This window comes from Gopherus flavomarginatus, chromosome 4, assembly GCF_025201925.1.
Source record: "Gopherus flavomarginatus isolate rGopFla2 chromosome 4, rGopFla2.mat.asm, whole genome shotgun sequence".
NCBI lineage: Eukaryota > Metazoa > Chordata > Testudines > Testudinidae > Gopherus > Gopherus flavomarginatus.
This window is the reverse complement of record NC_066620.1, coordinates 10546333-10569849: the sequence shown is the minus strand read 5'-3', so window position 1 is coordinate 10569849 and position 23517 is coordinate 10546333. Positions and strand designations below refer to the sequence as shown.

Genomic DNA, 23517 nt, shown 5'->3' with positions numbered 1-23517 from the left:
CTATTTGGACTAATTTAAAAAAATGGAACTGAGTGTTCTGATTGAAAATATCCATTTTTGATGTTTTCAGAATGAAACATTCAAACTTTTTTGTTTCAAAATATTTCATTCCAGTTTTTGTTTAAAAGTATGTGTAAATAAAGTAAAGTCAAAATCAGAATGAAATGTTAAAATTTAATCAAAACAAAATGTGTTGATCAACCTGACACTTATTGGGTTTTATTCTGAAATCTTGTTTCACAGGGAGTTCAATTACATTTTTTTTTATTTTTTTGTTGTTGTTCCATTTCAGAATGGAATTTTTTTTTAAATTTCGTATATAAAAGGAAAATCCAGTTCCCACACAGTTCTAGCTGCAATATCTTTTTTATGAGGTTCTCTTGTACTCAAAATGGAAGGTACTGCAGTGTTGCCATCTCTCATGATTTTATTGCAAGACTTATGATAGTTGATGTCTGTCTTAAAGCCCCAGGTCCTGGAATCATGTGAATGCCTGAGAATCTCAGCTTTGATTTTAAAAATAATTATGTTTCTAGCCCAGAGGACTTCAGAGAAAAGCTTAAAACCATTATTCAAGTACCTTTGAAAGCTTCAGCCATCAAAGAAAATGAACCCCAATTTTTATTTTAAATCTTGATATTTTTAAGCTATTAAATGTTTGTGGGGAGGGGCTGACTTGTGGGTTTTTATTTTTATTTTATTTATTTATTGAAAGCTAGAGGTTGGCAATATTGGCATGGCTTTTGTTTAAACTTTTCTTTTTTAAATTGCCAGTGGCTAGAAACCAAAAATGGAAAATGTCAACCCAAAACTATGGGTTAGGATAAAAATATTTGTATTACTGTAGTACCCAGAAGCTGGAGTCCTTGACCAGGATAGCCTTGTGCTAGGCACTGCAAATACACAGAACGAAAAGATGGATCCTGCCCCAAAGAACTTACACTCTCTAAAGATAAAACAGAGCTGACAGGTGGATCCAGGTAGCCTGCTCCTGCTGTCATTAGTATTCCACTGACATGGGCTCCCGCTTGTTATTGTGTTTCTGTTTTGTTTTGTTTTTTAATTTGATACTGACCAATAACAAAGCAATGACTGAAAACTTGGAGCATGCAGGTTTGTAGTTAAGCACCAGTGGAAACAAAATAAGAGATCAGCATGCTGAGAATGGGAGGAGCAGAGTGATAAGACTTCACAAAAGGAAGCTTAAAATGACTAAGTAAGATCTTAGCAGTAGAGAGAGAGAGAGACTAAAGGGCTCTTGATTTCAGACAAGACAGAATAATTGGAGAGAGCTCAGAAGAAAGGAACAAAACCGATGAAAGGTTTGGAAGATAAGACCTAGGAGGAAAGGTTAAAAGAACTATGCCTGTTCTATCTGGAGAAAATAAGCTTAAAGGAGACATAATTCTCTACAAGTATGTAAAGGGAAGGTATAAAGAGGACAGGCATCAATTTATTCTCACCAGTCAAGGAGGATAAAACTAGGAGTAATGGGTTTAACCCTTAGAGGGCCATGGAGGAGTATCCTCCTATTTGCTATGTGCTCTTTACAGAAGACTTGGAGACTTACATCCTATTTCCAAGCAGCAGAAACTCTGCCTTTTTCTCCTCTGTCTCCCTCCCCTCCTCCAGCCCAACAACCAGTTCCCAGCCTAGGGTTAGACTAGCTTCCCATGAGCCCAATGTCCTTCAGACCTCTACCCATCTTCGAGCACTGCTGGCCCCACCACCCCGTTAGCTCAAGCTGCCACCGCTGTGCTTGCTCCAAATGCTTCAGGTCTTGCTGATTCCCAGTCCAACAGATACACTGAATACTGGTAGCAGAGATAAGTGGATTATTTCAGGACCATAGTCCTAGATGGAGGAGAGAGTGTTTGTCTAGCATGAGGCAGCAGGAATGGTTCCCCCCCTCCAAAAAATCCCAACCTATCCTGCTGTCTAGTTGTTTAGAATCTTTCCTCTTCCCTGGTATAATGACACCACAGCAATCTGACTAAAGCCCTAGAAACATCGCCCTTCTCCAAGGTATCGAACACACTGTAGGCTGGAATGAGTCATTGGACTGTGCTCAGAGTAAGTGGTGGTGTGGAAGCCGTCCTGCCCTGGCAGTAGCCTGGGTGAGACTTGTGACCCCTGCACCTCCCTTGCTGCGGGATCTGGAGTAAATTACTTCAGCCCTTTACAGGGTGCAGTTTATCCATCTTTCCCCTGTGCGTCGGGCCGCCCACTCCTTGACCCTCTCTGACCACCCCTTGCAAGTACTGGGCAAGCAGCCTCTGCTCACCTGCTGTCCCTGCTCGCCACAAAGGGTTAGGGGTAATCTAGCCCCAGGAATGATTAATCAGCCTCCTGAGGATTATGTCATAGCAGCAAAAAAAAATGTTAAATATCCCAAAAGGCATTATCAGAACAAACCATGGAACCAGTTGTCCTGGGTAGCTGTAAAATCGCCCTCACTGGAGAGACACAGGGCTAGATCAAACTCCCATCCAAGGGTACTGGAGATTGTTGGAGAATGATAATGAAACCAGTCCTGTCACTGTGCAGCAAGTAGATAAGATGACCCAACAGCGTGTTCTTCAAAGCAAACACTCCAATGATCTAAAAAACAGCCAACTTCACCATGCAGCTGAGGTGAGGCCTTAGGAGAAGGGGTGGAGTGGGGGTGGAGTCTTGGGCAGAGCAGGGGTCGAGAACCCTTCTGCAAATCAGAAAGCTGGCACTTCTGCTCTAAATCCCCCCCGCCCCCATGCTAGCCAGCCATGCAGGGGATAGCAGACTGTTCCTGCAAAGGGATTTGGTAGCAGGTGTTCAGCCTCAGGGTGCCTGATGTTTCCTGGGCTCCCCCAAGGGCTGTGCAGCTTCAATCTCTCGTTTGCTATGGGTGTGTCTAAATGGCACTGTTGGGCCCTCGATATTCTCTTTTCACAGGAGATCATTTCTCTCCAAAAGGCGAGCTGCACTGCACGAATGGAGATTTTGCTAGTATAGGCGAAGACGCTGAAGGGTGGCTGGAATCTGTAGCAGGATCTCTGCTTTTCTGGCATTACTGAAATGGCAAACAAGCAACAAACCCTCTTCTAACTTCAGCAGGATTCAATCTAAGTATGAATATGGTAGGACCTGATGCTCGGGTGGTGAAAACAGTCCTTTTGCAAAGATTTAAGACTGCTGAGCATCTGGCCTATAGTTCTGAGATGCAAGTTCTTCTATTTACTTCTGTTTCATATTAGGTATCATCATTATCATGACATAGCTAATCACTTTGAGGATAAATACAGAAAGGATTATGAGTCGTTCAGATACTACAATAACGGGGGCCATATCATAGAATCACAGACTATCAGGGTGGGAAGGGACCTCAGGAGGTCATCTAATCCAGCCCCCTGCTCAAAGCATGACCAATCCCCAACTAAATCATCAGACCTCCAATAGATCTCAGTGGGATTATGTGCAGAGTAAAGCACACCACCATGTGAGTAAGTGAGGCAGAACTGGAAATTTTGAATCAGTAACAATTAACATCCGTTTTATACTCTACAGGTAATGACAGATTAAAAAGTTGAGACAATGTCAAGATAAACTACTTCTTGTTTCTGTTCTCCCACACCTCTCCTTCCCCTCAGGTTTTTCCACCATGTTTGGAAAGAAAAAGAAAAGGCTGGAAATTTCTGGACCGTCAAATTTTGAGCACCGGGTTCATACTGGATTTGATCACAGAGAACAAAAATTTACAGGACTACCTCAACAGTGGCACAGCTTGCTAGCAGACACCGCAAACAGGCCGAAGCCTATGGTGGACCCTTCATGTATCACACCCATCCAGCTTGCTCCCATGAAGGTAGTGTACAGGGTCTGGGTTTCCTATTGTCTTTGAGCTCTTCATGCAGGTTCCAGTTCTTGAGAGTTTTACAGGAGTAATGTTGGTACATGTTCTCCAGAAGGTCTGAGGCTTATACTTGTTCATGCACCAAATGTATATTTGTTGGCCCAGGACCTGCTATTAATAGGGTACAGATGGAATGCTGGGCCTGCCTGGAGTCCCACCAACTTCGTCGTGGATCAGTGCAGGTACAGAATCCACCGGCTTGCTACCAAGTTCATTGGCTGGGCCGTCATTTGTTGCTCTGTAAATCAGCCACTTTCCTTTCCTTTCATCCCCACTATAGCCATGAGACTAAATCCTGGACTTTTAAGTCAATTGGAGCTCTGCCATTGACTGCAGTATAATCAGGATGTATGTGTATATTGTATTTGTATTATCATTATTACAAGTACTGAAGTATTGGGGTATCACACAATCGGAATCCAAGCCACAGCATGCTAGGTGCTGTCTAACCCAAAAGGAAAATATTATCCACATCCCAAAGAGCTTAGTCTGAGACATGCAGCATATAAAGTGGAGAGCTATGCCCCAAATCAGCTATTAAATACTTTGAGGGCGAGAGAATACTCTAGCAAATGTATTTTAAAAAACAAATATAAAAATGACCTAAAATAGATTTTATGTGCATAAAAATGTCATACCTCCAATGAGCAATACATTGGCACTGTCCAGGATTAGGTGAAAGTTTTGCGTATCAGGCCTGGTCTACACTGGGTGGGGGAGGATCGATCTAAGTTATGCAACTTCAGCTACGTGAATAACGTAGCTGAAGTCGACATACTTAGATCTATTTACCACGGTGTTTTCACTGTGGTAAATCAACTGCTGCTGCTCCCCCGTCGACTCTGCCTGCGCCCCTTGCTCTGGTGGCGTACCGGAGGAGAACGCTCGGTGGTCAATTTATTGCTTCTTCACTAGGTGCAATAAATCGCCCCCTGCTGGATTGATCTCTCCAGAGGTAAGTGTAGACATGCTCTCAGGGTGGACAACTGCAAGTTCCTTTTCCAAATGTACAGAGCTCCTATTTCTAGTGCTGTAGGGCTGCAAGATATCAGATCGTAAACCTGGCGCTGGAGTGATTGTCCATTTAGGGCCTTAGGCAAGGGTGATGTGGAGAGAGAAGCACCACACTTTGGGAAGGAAGATTTAAAAAAATAATTATAATAATTAGGGCAGCTGTGTGAAGATCCTTTAGAATTTAGACATGCTAGACTAAGCTCAGGGAAGATGGGTTAGTGGGCAGAGTGCAGGTGAGATAGTCAAAGGGGCATGATAAATGTATGTTCAGTTGGCTCTACAGTATCACACACCTGACATGTGCACACATATGTTTTCTCTCTTCACACATGCTGCTCTTTCTTTCTTACTCTTACTCTACCACTATCCTAGAAGAGAAGTTCTGTGACTTAAAATTCTTATCAGCTTCTTTCCATCCATGGAAAAAATATCAATTCTGAGAGTACAAATCATTCATTTGTATTTGTTAATCCTCCTTGCCAAAGTCAGGTTTACTGCCAACTGCTGTGTAATGCGCTCTCTACCTGCGTGATCAGGATTGTTGCAGAGCAAAGAAGGATTTCTGGTGTGATTTAAAATAGCTTGCTGTTGTGTAAAAGAAGCACTGGAGTAATGGACAAATCAGAAAGGCATTTGCCCGCTAGATGTGCATGAGAATAAGGACAATTGCGTTCCACAGGATGCGCCATATATCTGATCCAGTGGGTATTTGGCCATAAATTAACAAAGATGTTATATAGAGGAAAAATCAGATTTACTGTTTTGCTGCAATCTCGTCCATTTTATGGATTTCTTTCACGTGATCCATCTTTAGGCTTAAAATCTTTTAAAATGTATTGAATTTGTCAGCTCGGCATAGACCATCTTAATTATGGGTCCAAGACTTCCACATGTGAGCAGCTTTGCTCATGTGACCGGTCCCTTTGAAGCACATGTGCATAAGTGTCTGCAGGATCGAGCCCTGTCTGAGTAGGTGAAGAGTTGTGAGACAGTGTACAAAAACAAAACCTGATGCCATTGGGATGGTGAGAACCATTTGCAATTATTTTAATAGACAGACACTATCTTGTCTCTCCTTTTATTTATGAAGTAATTGTTTTTATTAGTCCTGGAAATCATACAGGGCCCAACCTGGCAATGGGGCTGTGCATACACTCCTGTTGTATACTGTAGGAGTTTTCTGTGCACAGTGGACTTGCTTTCATGTTATCTGGTCGTTATCCACTTTTTTTCTCTCTCCCCTCCTCCCACCTCCTCAACAATATAATTACTACCCAAGATCTTATCACCATGTTCCCGCCCCCACACCCCGCCCAGGACAATCTATTTGAGGACTTAAGTAAGGTACTTCTGGAAATTTAAGTCCCATTTTCAAAATTGACTTTGGCACAGATCCCCAGTGGTGCCTAATTCCCATAGGTTTCAGGGGGAGTTAGGTACCTGAATAGCTTTGTAGATCGGAGTCTTAGTCACTTAGGAACCTATACTTTCAATAAGATGGAGGATCCTAAGTCACTTTTGACAGACTTAGGCTCCTAAATCACTGGGGGACTTCTGAAATATTTATCCCTTGTCTACACAACAATTAGCTCATTATAACAAGTACGATTTTTCTGTTTTCATAGAAACATGGCCACAGTCAAATGTGTTCTGAATCACAAAATGATGCTGGGCTAAAAAGCCCCTTTAAAATTTGAAGTGTGGGTTTTAGGTCACAAAGGTGATATGGTAATAAAGGGTTTCTATTTTATTCTCTCTTTAATTACTTTTGTATTGAATGTGCCTAGTTTGTAATGCAAAAAGCATATTGCTAATGACTCTACAAAAAGTAATGTAGATTCTGCAATCAGAACTTAAGTGATGGTTTTGTTGATGCTCCCTGAAACAGAATTGATTGTTTGCTTTGAGCCTAATCCAAAGCCTAATCAAGTAAGGCAAAGACTCCCATTGGCTTCAGTGGGCTTTGAATCAAACCCTGTTACATGAGGAGCTGGGTTGCGATAGCAGGGATAGCCATCGCTCTTTGTAGCAAGGTGCCACCTACTTGAACGTGAGCAACAATGACAGATGGGCATAGGAGATAAAATCCCATACATCCTGTGAAGCCCCATTCCAAGTAGATGCCTGATGTATTGTATCTATATCTGGCAGAGACCTGAAGGTTCTGTGCTTTTTTTCTTTGGCAACACTTCAATAGCTTGTCAAGTGTACTTGGATTTTCAGAAAGCCTTTGGCATGGTCCCTCACCAAAGGCTTTTAAGCAAACTGAGCAGTCATGGGATAAGAGAGAAGGTCCCCTCATGGATCAGTAACTGGTTAAAGGACAGGAAACAAAGGGCAAGAATAAATGGTCAGTTTTCAGAATGGAGAGAGGTAAATATCAGTGTCCCCCAGGAATCTCTCCTGGGACCAGTGCTGTTCAACATATTCATAAATAATCTGGAATGAAAGTGGGTAAATGGTGAGGAGGCAAAGTTTGCGGACAATAGAAAATACTCAAGATAGTTACATCCAAAGCTGATTGCAAAGCGTTACAAAGGGATCTCACAATAGTGCATGACTGGGTAACAAAATGACAGATTAAATTCAGTGTTGATGATAAATACAAAGAAATGCCTATGGGAAAAGATCATCCCAACGATACATACACAATGATGGCATCTAAATTAGCTGCTACCACTCAAGAGAGAATCATTATGGATAGTTTGCTGACTAGTGCTGCACATTAAGCGGACGCTTTTGAAAAAGCTAACAATGTTAGGAATCATTGGGAAGGAGATCAATAATAAGGCAGCAAATATCACAATTCCATTGTATAAATCCATGGTACACTCATATCTTGAATACAGTGTGCAGTTCTGGTTGCCCCATCTCTAAAAAGATATATTAGAATTGGAAAAGGTGCTAGGGTGACCAGATGTCCCGATTTTATAGGGGCAGTCCTGATATTTGGGGCTTTTTCTTATATACACACCTATTACCCCCCACCACCATCCCAGTTTTTCACACTTGCCATCTGGTCACCCTAAAAGATGCAGAGAAGGGCAAAAAAATGATTAGGGGTATGGATCAGCTTTCATAGGAGAGATTAAAAAGACTGGGACTATTCAGTTTGGAAAAGAGACAACTAAGGGGTGAGGGGGGGATATAATAGAGATCTATCAAATCACGAATGGTGTGGAGCAAATTACCAAGGATGTTTTATTTACACTTTCACAACACCAAAACCAGGGGTCACCTAATGAAACTAACAGGCAGCAGGTTTAAAACAAACACAAAGGAATTACTACTTCACACAACGCATGGTCAACCTGTGGAATTTGCTGCCAGGGGATGTTGTGAAAGCTAAAACTATATAAATGGATTAAAAAAAGAATTAGGTAAATTCACAGAGGATAGGTCCATCAATGGCTATTAGCCAAATTGGTCAGGGATGCAACCCCATGCCCTGGGTTACCCTAAGCCTCTGGCTGCCAGATGGGGGACTAGATGACCATGAATGGAGCACTTGATGATTGCTCTGTTCCGTTCATTCCCTTTGAAGCATCTGGCATTGGCCACTGTCAAAAGACGGGATACTGGGCTAACTAGACCATTGGTCTGACCCAGTATGGCTGGTCTTATGCCAATAAAATAGCTAGAATTCAAATTGAATTCACTGTGAGTACTTCAAAATTCATTCAAATAATGGAATTCCCATGCTCAAGCTTAGCAAAATCATTCAAATATTTGGTCAGTACAGATGACCCAGATAGCAGTAGATTGATGTGTATTTCAGAAGTTATATGAATTCTGAAGCCTATGCTTCCCAGGTCCCCATCAGAAGGAAAAATTCACTTGCAAATAAGTACAGAAATCAAAATTTCTGACAGGATGCAGAAGTTGGATCTAGCAGTGGAAACTTTCCTGGAAAGTAAGGACCTTGTAAAAGACAATGGGGTAATGATGGATAACCAATTTAACACAAGCTCCAAGTGCAATGCTTTGGCTAGGAGGGCCGGCCCGGCCTTTCCATGTGCCAGGTGTGCAATTCCTGTGAGTTCAAGGACAGCAGCTGTGGTAAGTCCTTGCATAGACCTTGCAGTGTGGCTTCATGCAGTCGACCAGCCTTTTAAGGCCATGTCACGATCAGACCTGTTACCGGCACTTAGGCTGTTAGAATTTCTATATAATTTTCTGAGGAAAGCCAGCATTATTCTAAATAGCAGGAGGTGACTCATGCATAAGGCTGTGAGTCTGTCATGGATTCCATTACTTTCTGGAACCTCTGTGACTTCTGCAGCGGCCGGTGTGGCTGACCCCAGGGCAGCCCAAACAGCTGGCCCTGACGCCTGCTACACCAGCTGCTGCTGAGGTGGGGCCCTGGGGCCAGCTACTGTTGGGTCTTTTCAGCTTCCCCCTAGCGATCATGTTCTTTATTCCCAGGCTGCTTTCTGCATTCAAACTCCTTCTCTCTACCCCCAGCCAAAACAACCCAGATGAATAAACAGTGTATTTGACCTAAGAGGCTTGATAGTGCAGTATTTGTTCAATATACTTTATAAACAATAACTTAAAAAAAATCAAGACTTTACACTGAATTAGTTGTCTACAAATATACCCAGCCAACTGATTTCGCTCCTGCTGCAGCATGGAGCTTGGCTGAAGCTAGATGGCCTGAATACTACATGAATCCTGAGAGGTTTCCTATCTCCACAAGAGTAGCTGTGCAGGCAAAGAACAGCTGCTGAAAAGTCACCTCTGGCCTCTACCTACCCAGACCTTTAGAGAGGATGGCTAGAGAGATTGCACATTTGCTCCTTGGGAACAGTGTAGCAAAGAGCCTTAAATGGATTACACACACTGAGAGAGTGCCCCTGGCTGGCACTTTCGAAATGAATCTTTCAACTGGGAGAGAGACCTGGGCAAACATTCCCATCTGTGATTCCTAGTGCTATCTCCCTCCACCCTACCCAACACACACACACACACACGCCCAGGTGCCCCTCTCTACTTCATGACACCCAGGAGCAGCGCCGCGGTTTTTGGTGCCCTAGGCGGGGGTCCTTCCGCACTCCCGGTCATTGGCGGCAATTCTGAGGTGGGGGGGTCCTTCCGCGCTCCCAGTCTTCAAGGCACTTCGGCGGCGAGTCCCGGAGTGAGTGAAGGACCTGCCGCAGAATTGCCGCTGAAGACCCGGAGCACGGAAGGACCCTCCGCCAGTGAATTGCTGCCGAGGGCAGCAAAATGCCGCCCCCCCAAATCCTGGCGCCCTAGGCGACCACCTACGTCGCCTAAATGGAAGTGCCAGCCCTGATGACACCTCTGTGTGGGGTTGGAGCAGGTCTGCAGCGTGGGGAAGGGAGAGCAGCAGGGGACACAGAGGGCCATATTGGAGATAGGAATCTTATTTACATTTCAACATAAACCCACCTCCCACCCCAAAAATCATCTCATCCCTCACCTATGGATCAACTCCGCCATGAGCCTGTTCTACTGAGGATCAGCAAGCCTGTTATTTACGCCTCCATGTAACCATGGTCAGGATTTGTGTCCCCTGTCTAATACAGTCCCATTGTAAATTTAATTAAGTATAGAATAGGAATGTTTATTGATACGTGTTGATAGTTTTAATTACTAAATTACTATAAAGCATTCAGGGAGAAACTTGTTTTCTTCTTTTTTTCTTAGCAGGGATAATGTTTCACTAAGGGGGAGGAGGGGAAGGACTTGCTTTGCTACATATTTAAGGCCTGGTATTGCTTCCTTTATCTTCAGTCTTCTGCCTCTGCAAGAATAATACAAATCCGCCACCTAGTGTGCAGCCATGTGTTTTACATTGGCATTAACTTGGTAGGAGTGCTGTGGATATTTAAAACTGAACATTTCACATTTTAACCCTTCCGTCAGATAGATATTATACTTGGATAACTACTGCCTGCGCCTGGCTCTTTACAAGGTGATGAGGTGCCCTGAGGATCTTGGAATCTAAGGCCCCAGTCCTGAAAACACTTGTGCACACACTTAACTTGATGCATGAGTAGCCCTTTGAAGTGAGTGGGAAATTCATGTGAATATAGATAACCCTTATGTGATTGCAAGGTTAAGGCCTAAGAATGTGATCCTGAAAACCCTTGTTCATGTGAGTAAGCACTACTGACACAAATAGTACCCCTGATTTGAATGGGACTAATCATGTAGGTAAGGAGTTGCTGGATCGGTCCTACAGTGACATAATAACATAAATGAGATAATACCGATTACAGCTTATGGTTACAAATATTAACTGTAACACAATAAACGTCATTAGCAAAGCACAAGATATGGCTTACTTCATCATGATTTTAAATATCACTGAAGGGCTGGATTGGGCAATGCTTCATCATGTTGGTGACTGCTTACTCAGGTGAGAAATACTCATGTATCCAAGTAAAGGTTGCACAATTTAGCTCTCCATCTCCTTTTTCTTGCAGGTTGTCAGTGCCAAACACTAGGTGGCAGCAAGTAATCTTTAGAAATTCATCTACCTCTATCCCTGTGTCTTAAAATCATACATGCACTGCTAGTGGGAAATCTGCTTGGACATTGCAGAGGGAATTTGTCAGTGATACGTTTTATCCTCACTCATAATCCTTATAAATTCTCTTTTACAGAGAGCTGTGAAAAATGTCCATATCAAACTACTTGTATTGCAGTTGGGCTCTGCATTTGGGTGATTTTATAGACCTCTTTTGGGGCATCCATTTTGCATTTAAACAATAGCAATAAGCACCTGATTCTGCATCTGTGTTCTTATACATTCCTTTGTCAGGCACCTTCTTTGTTAGTTCCTAATATCACTAATAACGGGGGAATTGATAGTGCCTGCTGTAGTTAAGGGTGGCAAACAATTTCTATTATAATGCTGTTTCCATGTAGTCACAGCATGCTGAAGTCCCTGAGCGCTCTGCATGCAAAGACCAGCAGGATCAGTTATTCTAAGGCTTAGATCAGTTATTCTAAGGCTTATTCACCTCTGGAGCAAGAGCTCACCTTTTAATTGTATGTATTTATTCTAGCTTTTTAGGCTAATTTGGTTAGACTTAAGCTTGGGTGTGCTATAGAAATTTGATTCATTCTTGTTTGTTTTCTCATTGTCCTTCCACCAACACAAGTTCTAACTATAATAGCTGGGTCCTGTGTATTAGGAAAGAATGATCGTGGCCAGTTTATAGAGACTATTGAATAAATTATCTGTTGGAAACTTGATTCCATAGTATGAACACTATAGGTCAGAGATGACTCATCTCTGAAACAGATCTTTGAAGCGGGAGAGAGATGCAAGGGCAAAATGTTTAGGTTTTTGATCATAAAGATCACATCCTACGGGCTTTAATTAACTGTTAGGATTGCACCATTAAAAGAATAGCAAAAGCTTATGAGTTTTACTGAAATAAATACCATTTTAGTACAAACAAAACAATAATTGCTATCTGTGTGCTAATTTACATTTAATAATTCCCTGGGTGTGAAGCGTAAATTTCCAGTAAAAGCTCAAGTAAAATGTTCATAGTCCAAAAAGCTGCATTGAGTAATTAATTTAAAAGAGTGCCCACGTAGCACAATGGGGCTATGTTCTTTGCTTGGGGCCTTTCACTGCTGTTGTACAAATCATAATAATATCAGCGTAGCATAAGCAGTTATGCACATCTTAGTTGTGTGTTTTATGCAGCAGTATCGTTCACAGGTCCACTATCTCTCTTGTTACTCTCTTTGCAGTCCTAAGTGGTGCAGGATGGAGAAGGAGCGGCACTTTGTGTGATACCTTGTCAGACAGACAGATTAATTTATTAAGGATGTCAGGGTCAATCTACTGCTGATAATGGAATACCACTAAAAGTGGTTCAATCCAGCAAATCAAATCAAATCTAAATTATGCCAGAAGTGTTTCAGCAGCTTCATGTAAATTAGATCACATTATGATACTATGTATCATCTTTCTACAAGTTACGTGGACAAAATTTCTCTGAAAAACTGTCCTTTTGTTTCCTTAAAGAATGCTCACCAAAGAGAAGCCACCTTTTGCATTTTGTATGAAAAAATAAGTAAATAAAACACAAATGCAGATGGATCTTCATGTCTATAGTATCTCCTGCCTTGTAAATTTGACTTATTTGTTTAGCTTTCTGCCTAATAATTTTTACTACTCTGTTACCAGAATTTCAGTTGGAAATCATTTACAGGTGTACAATACTATTTATTTGTGGCACTGCTATTCCTGATGCTTTGCATCTTACAATGACCATCTTCCGAAAACTAAGAGTAGTGTGTGTCCCAGAATAAGAAAAAAATAATAATCCTGCTATTGAATTTACTGTTCTGATTAATTTACTTCAGGCATTTATTTTGCTAGTAAAAATCTCTGAATTCTCTGAAGTAACCAAAAAAAAAAAAAAACCTGTTACAGGAAACATTGAGGAAGACCGTCATATTTTCAGACATTCGACTAAAAATCATGTGAACATATTAATAACCCATGGGTGGGGTATGGGTGTATACACACAATTTTCATTAAATATGTAAAAACGGCTGTGAAGGTCCTGAGCTCTGCTTTTCCAATATTAGAATTTTGGGAATTAGGGTATGCCTATACCACTCGCCAGATCGGTGGGTAGTGATCAATCAATTGGGGATCAATGTTATTGCGTCTAGTGGTCCATCCATCTAGCCCAGTTTCCTCTCTCTCTGTGACAGTGGCCCAAACCAGTTGCTCCAGAGACAATGAACAGAACAGGGCGAGTATAAATAGCAGTGGAGACCATGAGCCATTGCTCAGGCAAGTGAAGGCACATGAAGAGGGTAGGAATGTACTCAAGTATACACCCTACATGGCTCTCTGCTTGCTCAAAACCGTGCCTCTCCATCTACAATGCTATTCTTAGCAGTGTGCTGTCCCGCTACCTCCACACTGTTGGAGCCTTTTCTCACCACAGGGAAAAGCTCTGGCAGTGGGCAGCTGCTGAAGCCTTTTCCCCGCTGTCTCCCCTCTGCTGCAGCCTTTCACTAACATGTAGCTGCACCATGCAGTGTGGGCACAGCCTGCTTTTCACTGAGGTGTATAGCTACACACACGCTCCATGCTGCCACCAGTGGTGTGTAGTGTAGATGCCAACCGTAGTGTGTACAAATAGGGCAGTATCCCCTTTCAACAGTCTGCGAGCGATCTAGTGGTGCTCACTTTGTTTTATGTTCCACAAGCGGCCAGAAACCAGCCAGAGTGGCAGTATGTGTGTAGCTAAGACTGGGACATCTGTGTATAATTAGTAAACATGGTTATTGCATAGTTAACATGGAACCAGTTGTGCCCATGTGGGTTTTTTTCCACATTTTTTCTGTTGTGTAAAGAGACAACATACCTGTATTTAATACTTGCTATTATAGCAGAGTAAAAAGATTGTCCTGTTCTGTGATTTTTAGGGATTATTTGAGGAACAAAACTTCCCTGGACTTCAGCAGGGCCAGGATTTCATCTGCTGAGTTGACTAATGCTCTGTAAAATGTCATTGTGACACACAAAGCTGTTGTGTAGTTTTAAGAGCAAAAACATCTTTGGAAATTTTGTGTGGGAGCAGGGGAGTAAAACAAAAATGTTGGTTTGCGGTTATCACGTTACAGTATTTGGTCCTGCCATGAGGGCAGGGGACTGGACTCGATGACCTCTCGAGGTCCCTTCCAGTCCTAGAGTCTATGAATCTATGAATCTATGTCAGCTGGTGCAGATATAAACGCTCTTCACTATGGTACATTTTATAAAGAAAACAATAATATATTAGTTTCAACATTTTGTTTCTTCACTTGTATGTTATCATAGTGTCAACATTTTCATTTTAATTAAAAACAGAGAGATGACCATGATGAGGGCAGTGTAAAGAAACAGACTCAAGTCCATGAATCCTCCTGAGGAAATTCCCCACCGCCAAAGCTGTCCATAAAAGCATTGATTTTTGCAACATAAAAGATCATAGCTCTCACATTTTCCAAAGTGTTGCAGAAAATTCAATCAAACAGCAGCCTAAAATCGTTCATTTAAGAAGAGAATGGGTTGCATTAATCAGGTTAACAGGCTTAAAATTGTTAATATGCAAGTTTTCGGCATAGCTTGTACCTCATTTTGAAAATGTCATATGAACCAGTAAGAAGGCTTACAGTGTAGGTGCTAATTAAAATTACTTTTTAAAGCCTGTACTCTTGATGCCTGTTTAATTTGTGCTCTCCAGAAAGGCCAACACAACACATCACCATATTCCCCAAACCTGTCATGAACAAATTTAAAATATTTGCTTTGTACTATTTAAATAATTTCTAAATAGCTCTTTGTTTTAGATCTTCACCGATGATAGGTGCCAATCTGACAGCCCTTTATTCTCTTGTGAGTCACAGGTTTTTAAAGCAGAAGGTCTTGCTATGATCATCTAGTCTGACCTCCAGTATGTCTCAGGCTGTAAAAATTCATCCTGTATTCTCCCCATCTGAACTCTTTGCACTTGTCTACACTGCTGAATCATATCATGTTAATGCACATGTTAACTAACAGGTTGTTAAACATGACTTAGCATTGCTTAACATTGTAACAGTGGGTCACAGTTAATCATAGAGGTGGTTTGGAAACAGGTATCTCCCTAACTACCCCTCCCCCCCAGGCAAAAACCTAAATGTCACCATAGCCCCTTGTTGGACTTATAGTTTGGTGGCCTCATGCTCTCATTCGCCTCTATAGGTTGGACTTCCTGGCCAGTCTACATCTCCCATGATCCACCACACTCACCTCTCATAGTGAGGGAAGGTGGTGCATCCTGGGAGATGAAGTGTGGCTGAGGATACCAGTCAGTAGAGGAGAACATGAGCATGAGGCAACTGAACTACAACTCCCATGAGGTACCGTGGTGGCATTTTTTTTAACCGAAATTTTTCTGTTTTGGTTTGTTTCATTTATGACATAAATCTAAATTTTCTGTGGAAAGCAGACACTTTTCATGGAAAGATTTCATTTCAGTCAGAAAACCAACTTTCCATTGAAGAACAGTTTAGGGTGATTATTTTAAACCAGACCTCATTAACGATGAGCTTCTGATACACTGTTAAACCAGGCCATCTGCAGAGAGGGATGGGTTTTCTCTAACCCTGCACCTTGCATAGTCACTTACACCAGGGAAAAATGGCTGTAAAATTCTGCTGTACAGTAATGTTCAGTGCCCACTTTGCACTGGTGTTAGTGACTACATAAGGTGCAAAGCTATGGGGAGTCCACATTGTTTAGCATTATGTCAGTGAACACATATTGTAAGGTGTAATTTACCAGTGCAGATAAGGCACTGCTCGCCGTGCAACTTCATTGAATCAAGCCCACAGCAATCTAGTGGGAGTATGTGTGAAAAAGGGCTGCAACATCATGCCCTGTAATTCCTCACTGGCTAAAAAGAACGGGCCTTTGAGAAGCAGGCTCCATGTTTATTTGCTCTCTGTTCCACCTCTTTTTAATAGTTTATTTCTTGCATAGTTGTATGTAACTTCTGAATCTAAACACGTGTAATAAAAGAGAGACCGTAAATGACAGAACACAGATGACTTGGATTAGGACACTGTTCAAGGACTGCAAATCAGATCAGAATTGTAATTCTTTGATTTATTTCCTGCTCCTAGATCTGCAAGAGTAGTTTAGTGCAAAGTAACTATAATGATGCATGTTAGTTCTCACAAATCCTGTCTTTAGCACATTAACAATATAAAGCAAGAATAAATTGCTGGGCTGGGATCCTTACCTGTTGTAAACTGGAATTGCTCTCTAAAGACCATAGAGCTACACTGATTTACACCAGCTGAGGATCTGGTCCCTGATCCTGTGGGCCTGACTTCTTAATGGGATTTTGTCTGAGTAAAGTCAAAAGAGCTTTTTGTGAGTAAGGGATGTTATATTGTGTCCTAAAACTACTTACGTGAAACACACCAAAGGAAAAAAAAAGTTAAAAACAGTGAGTATCCTTTTATTATGGAAGGCTTCTCAGTTTTTCTTTTCTTGTTCCAGGTTTATAAAACATCTTTACCGATAGGTTCACTCATACTGCATCTGTTTCTCAGAAACACATTGCTAATGGCAGTATGTTCTACACAGTAACAACTACAGAATGAGGTGGTAGAGGGACGGGAAATCTAAATGAAAATAAATTCAGCATGCAGCTTGCTTTCTGAAACAATGCACAAGACCAATACACAGGGCCGACACAACCCATTAGGCGACCTAGGTGGTCGCCCAGGACGCTGACATTTGGGGGGCAGTGACCGTGGTGGCCGAACATCCGGCCGCTGCAGTCGTCAGTGGTATTTCAGGGGCAGGACCTTCCGCTGCCACTGTTGGGGGCTCCATTTTGGGGGCGGAACCTTCCGCCGCCTAGGGCGCCAAAAAGGCTGCCAGAGCTCCTGCCAATACACCATTTACAAACCCAGTTCAGCCCTTTCTTAAGGCTGCCACCCTTACAGAAGGGTCCAGCTGATCCGCAGCTTGCCCCAGGATTGAAGAAGCATAATGGTGTCTTTAAAGCCACCTCTGTGTCACTCTTCCACCTCTACCTACCCACAGCTTGGCCAGATCAAAAGATCTAGTTTTTAGGGTACATCTACACTGCCCTCTAAGCCCAGCCCTTTGGACTAGAGGTTTTGAAGCCTGCACTTGAGCATCCAAACTGCATTGTAATCCTGGGTTTACAGTTGCTGGACCTGGGTCTCTCAGCTCTGCTCCATACTTCACTCCACGGACTCTTTGTGGCTTGACCAGCATCCACCCTGCAAAATAACAGGGCTTGGAGCCAAGTCAAAGTGGAATGTGGGCTCTGCCCCACCTCCCTCACAGAGTGCTAGGACCCAGGTCCTCTGTGTGTGCTGACCTGAGTTGAACTGATTGGTGTGTGGAGCAAAGGGGGACTTGAGTCCAACCTGAGTCAGACCTCAGGCTTAGTGTGCAGTATAGACGCCTATCCATGGGCTATATCTACGCTTCAATAAAAGGCTCAGGGCTGGCCCAAGTCAGCCGATTTGGGCTCACAGGGCTTGGGCTGCGAGTCTAAAAATTTCCGTGTAGATGTTTGGTCTTGGGTTGGAGCCTGGGCTCTGAGACCCCATGAGGGGTTGGGCCTCAAAGGCCAAGCTCCAGCCTCAGCCTGGATATCTACACAGCAATTTTGAGTCCCGCAAGCCCAAGTCCGTGGACCTGGGATCTGGAATTCAGTGCAGCAGGTTTTCATTGCCATGTAGATGTGTCTGGATTTCTTCACTGGGGTGGAGATAATGGGCACGGACATTGTTGCTTAGCAGAAGTGGCAGGTTTGCAGGTCCTGCCAACCCTGGGTGAGCAACTGGAGGCCAGGACCACCCACGAGGAACCCCCAGATTCTCCCTCTTTGGCTAAGAGGTTCAATGTCACAGAGGGAGAACAACCTCGGTGAACCCAGTCAACGCTAACTTAAGTGAGAAATCCCAATAGGCTGAGGGAGAGAAGTTGTTGCAGAGAGCTGTTGACCTCCATCTAAGTGGTAGATCCCAGTTCCCATTAAGCAAAAATCAAATGGTTTCTGCAGGGTAGAGGGAACATCACTGCAGAGAGTATTACCTCTCTCCCACTAATTCCTCCAGTTCCGATTTTAGTAAATCATTAATAATATTAAACACTCAGCAAGCAAAATATCAGCACATGATTTAGGACAAAAATACTTTGGAGATTAACAGTTAGTTTTGTCGCATATTCATAGTGTAGTTCTTTGATTTTAGGCTTTGAAGGAATGCTTGAAATGTCAGTGTTGACAACATCTTCCTCCCCTATGGGTTAATATGCACCAGAGTAAATTCTATTGGCAAATTGTGCGTGTGTGTGTGCATGCGCATGCACAAACATACCACAACGGTCATTAAAAACAATGACAAATTACACCCAACTCAAACTCACAAAAGTCATGAAATACAGTTTAACACCATGCAACTGAGGGAATTCTGCGCCAAAAATATAAAAATTCTGCTCACACTTTTTAAAAATTCTGCAGATTTTATTTGTCCATAAATAAATGTAGAGGCTTCAGCCTAGCAGCAGGAAGGACAGGCAACTGGCTGCACGGATGTGGAAGATCACTTTGCAGCCTCCCCAGGTCAGGGACTTGACAGTGTGGCTGCACTGGACTCTGACACATTGCAAGGGCCGGGCATGCCCCAGAAACATCCTGGGGCCCTGTCCCTCCTCACCTGGTGCACCAGGTGTGGGCAGGATCCAGGTATGGAGGGGCATAGTGGGGGGGATCCAGGTATGGGGTGAGAGTGTTCTGTGTGGGGTAATTTGGGCAGCTCGATAAGAGTCTGGGTGAAGCGGGAATCTGGATGCACAGGGACTTGTGGGGATCTGGGCATAGGGGCAATGGGACTCTGCAGGGAGGTTCAGGTGAAGGTAGCTGAGGCTGAGCAGGGGATGCTGGGAGACTGGAGCTTGGTCAGGTGAGGGTCCAGGTGCAGCTGGTTGGGACTCAGTGGGGTGGAGGTCTGGGTGCGGGGAGCTCATCGGGGTGGTCCAGATGCATAGGGGGTAGGGCTCGTCAGGGTGGGGGTTTGAGTGCAGGGAGCTCGGTGGGGGGTGGTCTGGATACGGGGGGAGGCTCAACAGGGGTCCGGATGCAGCATGTGGGCTTGACGGAGAGGGCCAGAGGCAGGAGGGTGAGGCCCAGTAGAGGATTGAGGAGGAGGGCTGAATGCACAGGAGTTGGATGGACAGAGGGGGAAAAATCACAATAAATCTTTTTGAAACTATCTAAAGTATTTTTAAAAACAACACCTTTCAACAGTGTACAGGTATGTGCCACTTACAGAATCGTGGCAGTGTGGGGTGGTACTTTATAGGTGTGGTACTCATGTAGAGCTGGTAAAAAATGTTCCAGTGGAACAGTTTTCCATTGTAAAATGCTAATTCAATTAAATCAAAGCTTTTGCAGCAATGTACTGGTTTTGTCAAATATTTCAAAAAAAGATTTATCACAACTTTTTGCGCCAATGCGGCCAAAACATTTCATTTTGACTGTCTTGTATCAACTATTATGTTGTGTAATATAATATAGACTAATAATAGAAATGATAAAGTTGAAACTCAGCACTTTGGCCTTAATTGAAATGAAGCCCTTTGATAAGGTACATATCCAAAGCAATACTTTGAGAGTCATTGTGTTTAATTATTATCATTGCTCTGTCTGTGCTCCCTCAGCTTTCAAAATTTCTGTAACATGTTTTTTTCAAAAATTTAATTATGCAGGAAATTTTTAAATTTTGACTTTTTGTTCAGGCTGAATGGAAATTTCAAAATGTCAGAATTTCCCCTGGAACAGAAATTCAGAGATTTGACCAGCTCTGCTCATTTGGGAATAGTTTCGAAACTCGCTCATAATAAGTACAGAAATTTCTATAACTCATGCCAATAAAACATCATCACACCACACCTTCTGCATTGTGTGTGAGAGAGAGAAGTGTAGATAGATGGATAGATGAGATGTTATTTTATAGCCTCGATTCAACCAAAAAAATATTGTTAACATTTAATATTTCCTTGGGAATATTTCAAGTGACATTTAATGACTGTATTTGTGTATTTTTAAAAAAAGAAAAGAGAGAAAGAAAAGTGACTAAACTGTAGACACTTGATTGTAAGTTTAATACTAAACATTTTGTCAAAGTTACTATGTTTTAAAATGTCAAAAGAATCATCAGCGAATGTGATTATAATGAAACGTTGCTCTTGTTGTTATGGCAACTGACTTTAAAAACTGCTGTAAAAAGGTTGACAAATTATACAGTGCAGTTTTGGTTCATCTTTTTTTATAGTCCCCCTCACTTAACTTCTGAAGAATTTTATACAGTTTGCACTGAAGTTAAGTCACTGGTAATATTACACGTTGTCTCAGATGTTTATATGTACATTTATTTCAGTGCATCAAATATGTTACGTTTCCAGACTGAATAACTTCATTTCTACATTAGTCACACTTTCTGTAATTAAAATGAGAATGTCCTGTCATTCTCTTAGCTGCTGACCTATTTTACAATGCAACCAATATCAGGTTAATCCAATGTGATGTTGTCCAAGTTACACATGTGTAGGAGGGTTTTGTTAAAAACACACCACGGGGTCCTACCTCTGCTCCCATTGAAGTCACTTAATTTAGTGGCAGTAGAGAACTCAGTGTGCCTGATTGGAGATACAAGCTGAGGATCTGACCCATTTAATTCTGTCCCTATAGAAAAGATCCACCAAAATGTATTGAGCAGAAAGGGATCAGAGGTTATCTCATGCCATAACTGTAGCATTTGTGAGACACCAGCTTCAGAATCCTGTTGGAAAACTTTTTGCAAAGTGCTTAGCTAGTAGGTCAGTACAAATGATTTCAGGAACAGGAAATATTTCCAGACATCCATCTTGGACTGATGATCAAAAAGACGAAAAGTCAGTGCTTGGTCCTTGTAATATTGAATAGATGCATGAGCATGATTCACCAAAGTTTCTCCCTATTTACTCTGATATTATTCCATTGAAAGCAACAAAATAACAATGACATAGATCTGGAGTAATGCAGAGGTGAATCAGGCCCACAGATCTGTAAAATAAGAACATAGGAACGGCCATACTGGGTCAGACGAAAGGTCCATCTAGCCCAGTGTCCTGTCTTCCAATAGTGGCCAATGCAAGGTGCTTCAGAGGGAATGAACAGAACAGGGAATCATCAAGTGATCCATCCTGTCGCCCATTTCCAGCTTCTGGCAAATAGAGGCTAGGGACACCATCCCTGCCAATCGACATTGATGGACTGATCATCCATGAATGTATCTAGTTCTTTTTTGAACAAAAGTTCTACAAGTTGACTGTGCGTTGTGTAAAGAAATACTTCCTATTGTTAATTTTAAATCTGTGCCTATTACTTTCATTTGGTGACCCCTAGTTCTTGTGTTATGAGATGGACTATATGAACTTCCTTATTTACTTTCTCCACACCGGTCATGATTTTGTAGATCTTTATCATATCCAGCACAGTTGGATAGCACAAGTGAGACCCATATATACCACAGTGTCATAAACAGATAGCTAAGGGTTAATGTTCTTTTACCTGTAAAGGGTTAACACAGGGAACCAAACACCTGACCAGAGGACCAATCAGGAAACAAGACTTTTTCAAATCTGGGTGGAGGGAAGTTTTGGGTGTGAGTTCGTTGGTCTTTGTCTTGGTTCAGTGACCCTCTTGGCTCTGAGAGTGATTTTTCTATCTCCTGGCTTTCTAATCTTCTGTTTCCAAGTTGTAAGTACAAGGATAATAAGACAATAGGTTTATATTGTTTTCTTTTGTATTTACATGTGTGTAGTTGCTGGAATGTTTTAAATAGTATTCTTTTTGGATAAGGCTGTTTATTCAATTTTTTCCTTTAAGCAATTGACCCTGTATATTGTCACCTTAATACAGAGACTATTTTTAATATCTTTTTTCTTTCTTTTTTATATAAAGCTTTCTTTTTAAGACCTGTTGGAATTTTTCTTTAGTGGGGACTCCAGGGAATTGAGTCTGCAGCTCACCATGGAATTGGTGGGAGGAAGAAGTCAGTAGGCAAATCTCTTTGTGTTAGATTTACTAAGCCTGACTTTGCACACCCTCTGGATGAGGGGGAAGAGAGATTAGATCTCTCGGTACTTGTGTTTCCAGGACTGGAAGCAGGGAATCTCCTAGGGTCGTCCAGGGAGGGGAGCCTGGGAGGAAGTAACAAGGAAACAAGGGGGGGGGTTGTTTCCCTTTGTTGTAAGTCTCAAGGCACCTGAGTCTGGGGGTCCCCCAGGGAAGGTTTTGGGGAGACCACAGTGAGCTAGGCACTGTATAATTCCTAGCTGGTGGCAGCGATACCAGGTCCAAGCTGGTACTAAGCTTGGAGGCTTTCATGCTAACACCCATATTTTGGACGCTAAGGTCCAGATCTGGGAAGAAATGTTATGACACACAGTTATAATGATCCAAGTGGAGAACTTGAAGCATAATGGTAATGAAACTAGATTGACTTGGGCAGGGCGTGACCCATAGTCAAGCATTCACAACAAAGTTCCATGAATGCCAGTGCACTGAGGCTTCTCTCAAGAAGCAATGGGCTTAAACTGCAGCAAGGGAGATTTAAGTTGGACATTAGGAAAAAGTTCCTAACTGTCAGGGTAGTTAAACACTGGAATAAATTGCCTAGGGAGGTTGTGGAATCTCCATCTCTGGAGATATTTAAGAGTAGGTTAGATAAATGTCTATTAGGGATGGTCTAGACAGTATTTGGTCCTGCCATGAGGGCAGGGGACTGGACTCGATGACCTCTCGAGGTCCCTTCCAGTCCTAGAGTCTATGAGTCTATGAGTTAACTGATAATATTTGTGCTGGGGACAAGTTGGGTGAGCTAATCTTTTTTACTGGACCAGCTTCTGTTGGTGAAAGAGGCAAGTTTTTGAGTCAATGTAGAGCTCCTCTTCGGGTCTGGGAATTGTTCTGTGCAGTTTGAAAACTCGTCTCTTTCACCAACTGAGGCTGGTCCAGTAAAAGGTATGACCTCACCCAACTTGTCTC

General features: G+C 42.4%; 1 protein-coding gene across 6 annotated transcripts in view; it reads left to right on the top strand.

Moving 5' to 3' along the window:
• PAK5 (p21 (RAC1) activated kinase 5) overlaps positions 1 to 23517 on the top strand; it is a 182747-nt gene that overhangs the window by 105443 nt on the left and 53787 nt on the right. For all 6 annotated transcript variants that reach the window (XM_050952089.1, XM_050952088.1, XM_050952086.1 and 3 more), the window contains one exon: positions 3627 to 3841. In XM_050952089.1, coding sequence (XP_050808046.1) covers positions 3638 to 3841 — 204 coding nt within the window. In that variant the 5' untranslated portion in view covers positions 3627 to 3637. The remainder of the gene's footprint in view (positions 1 to 3626; positions 3842 to 23517) is intronic.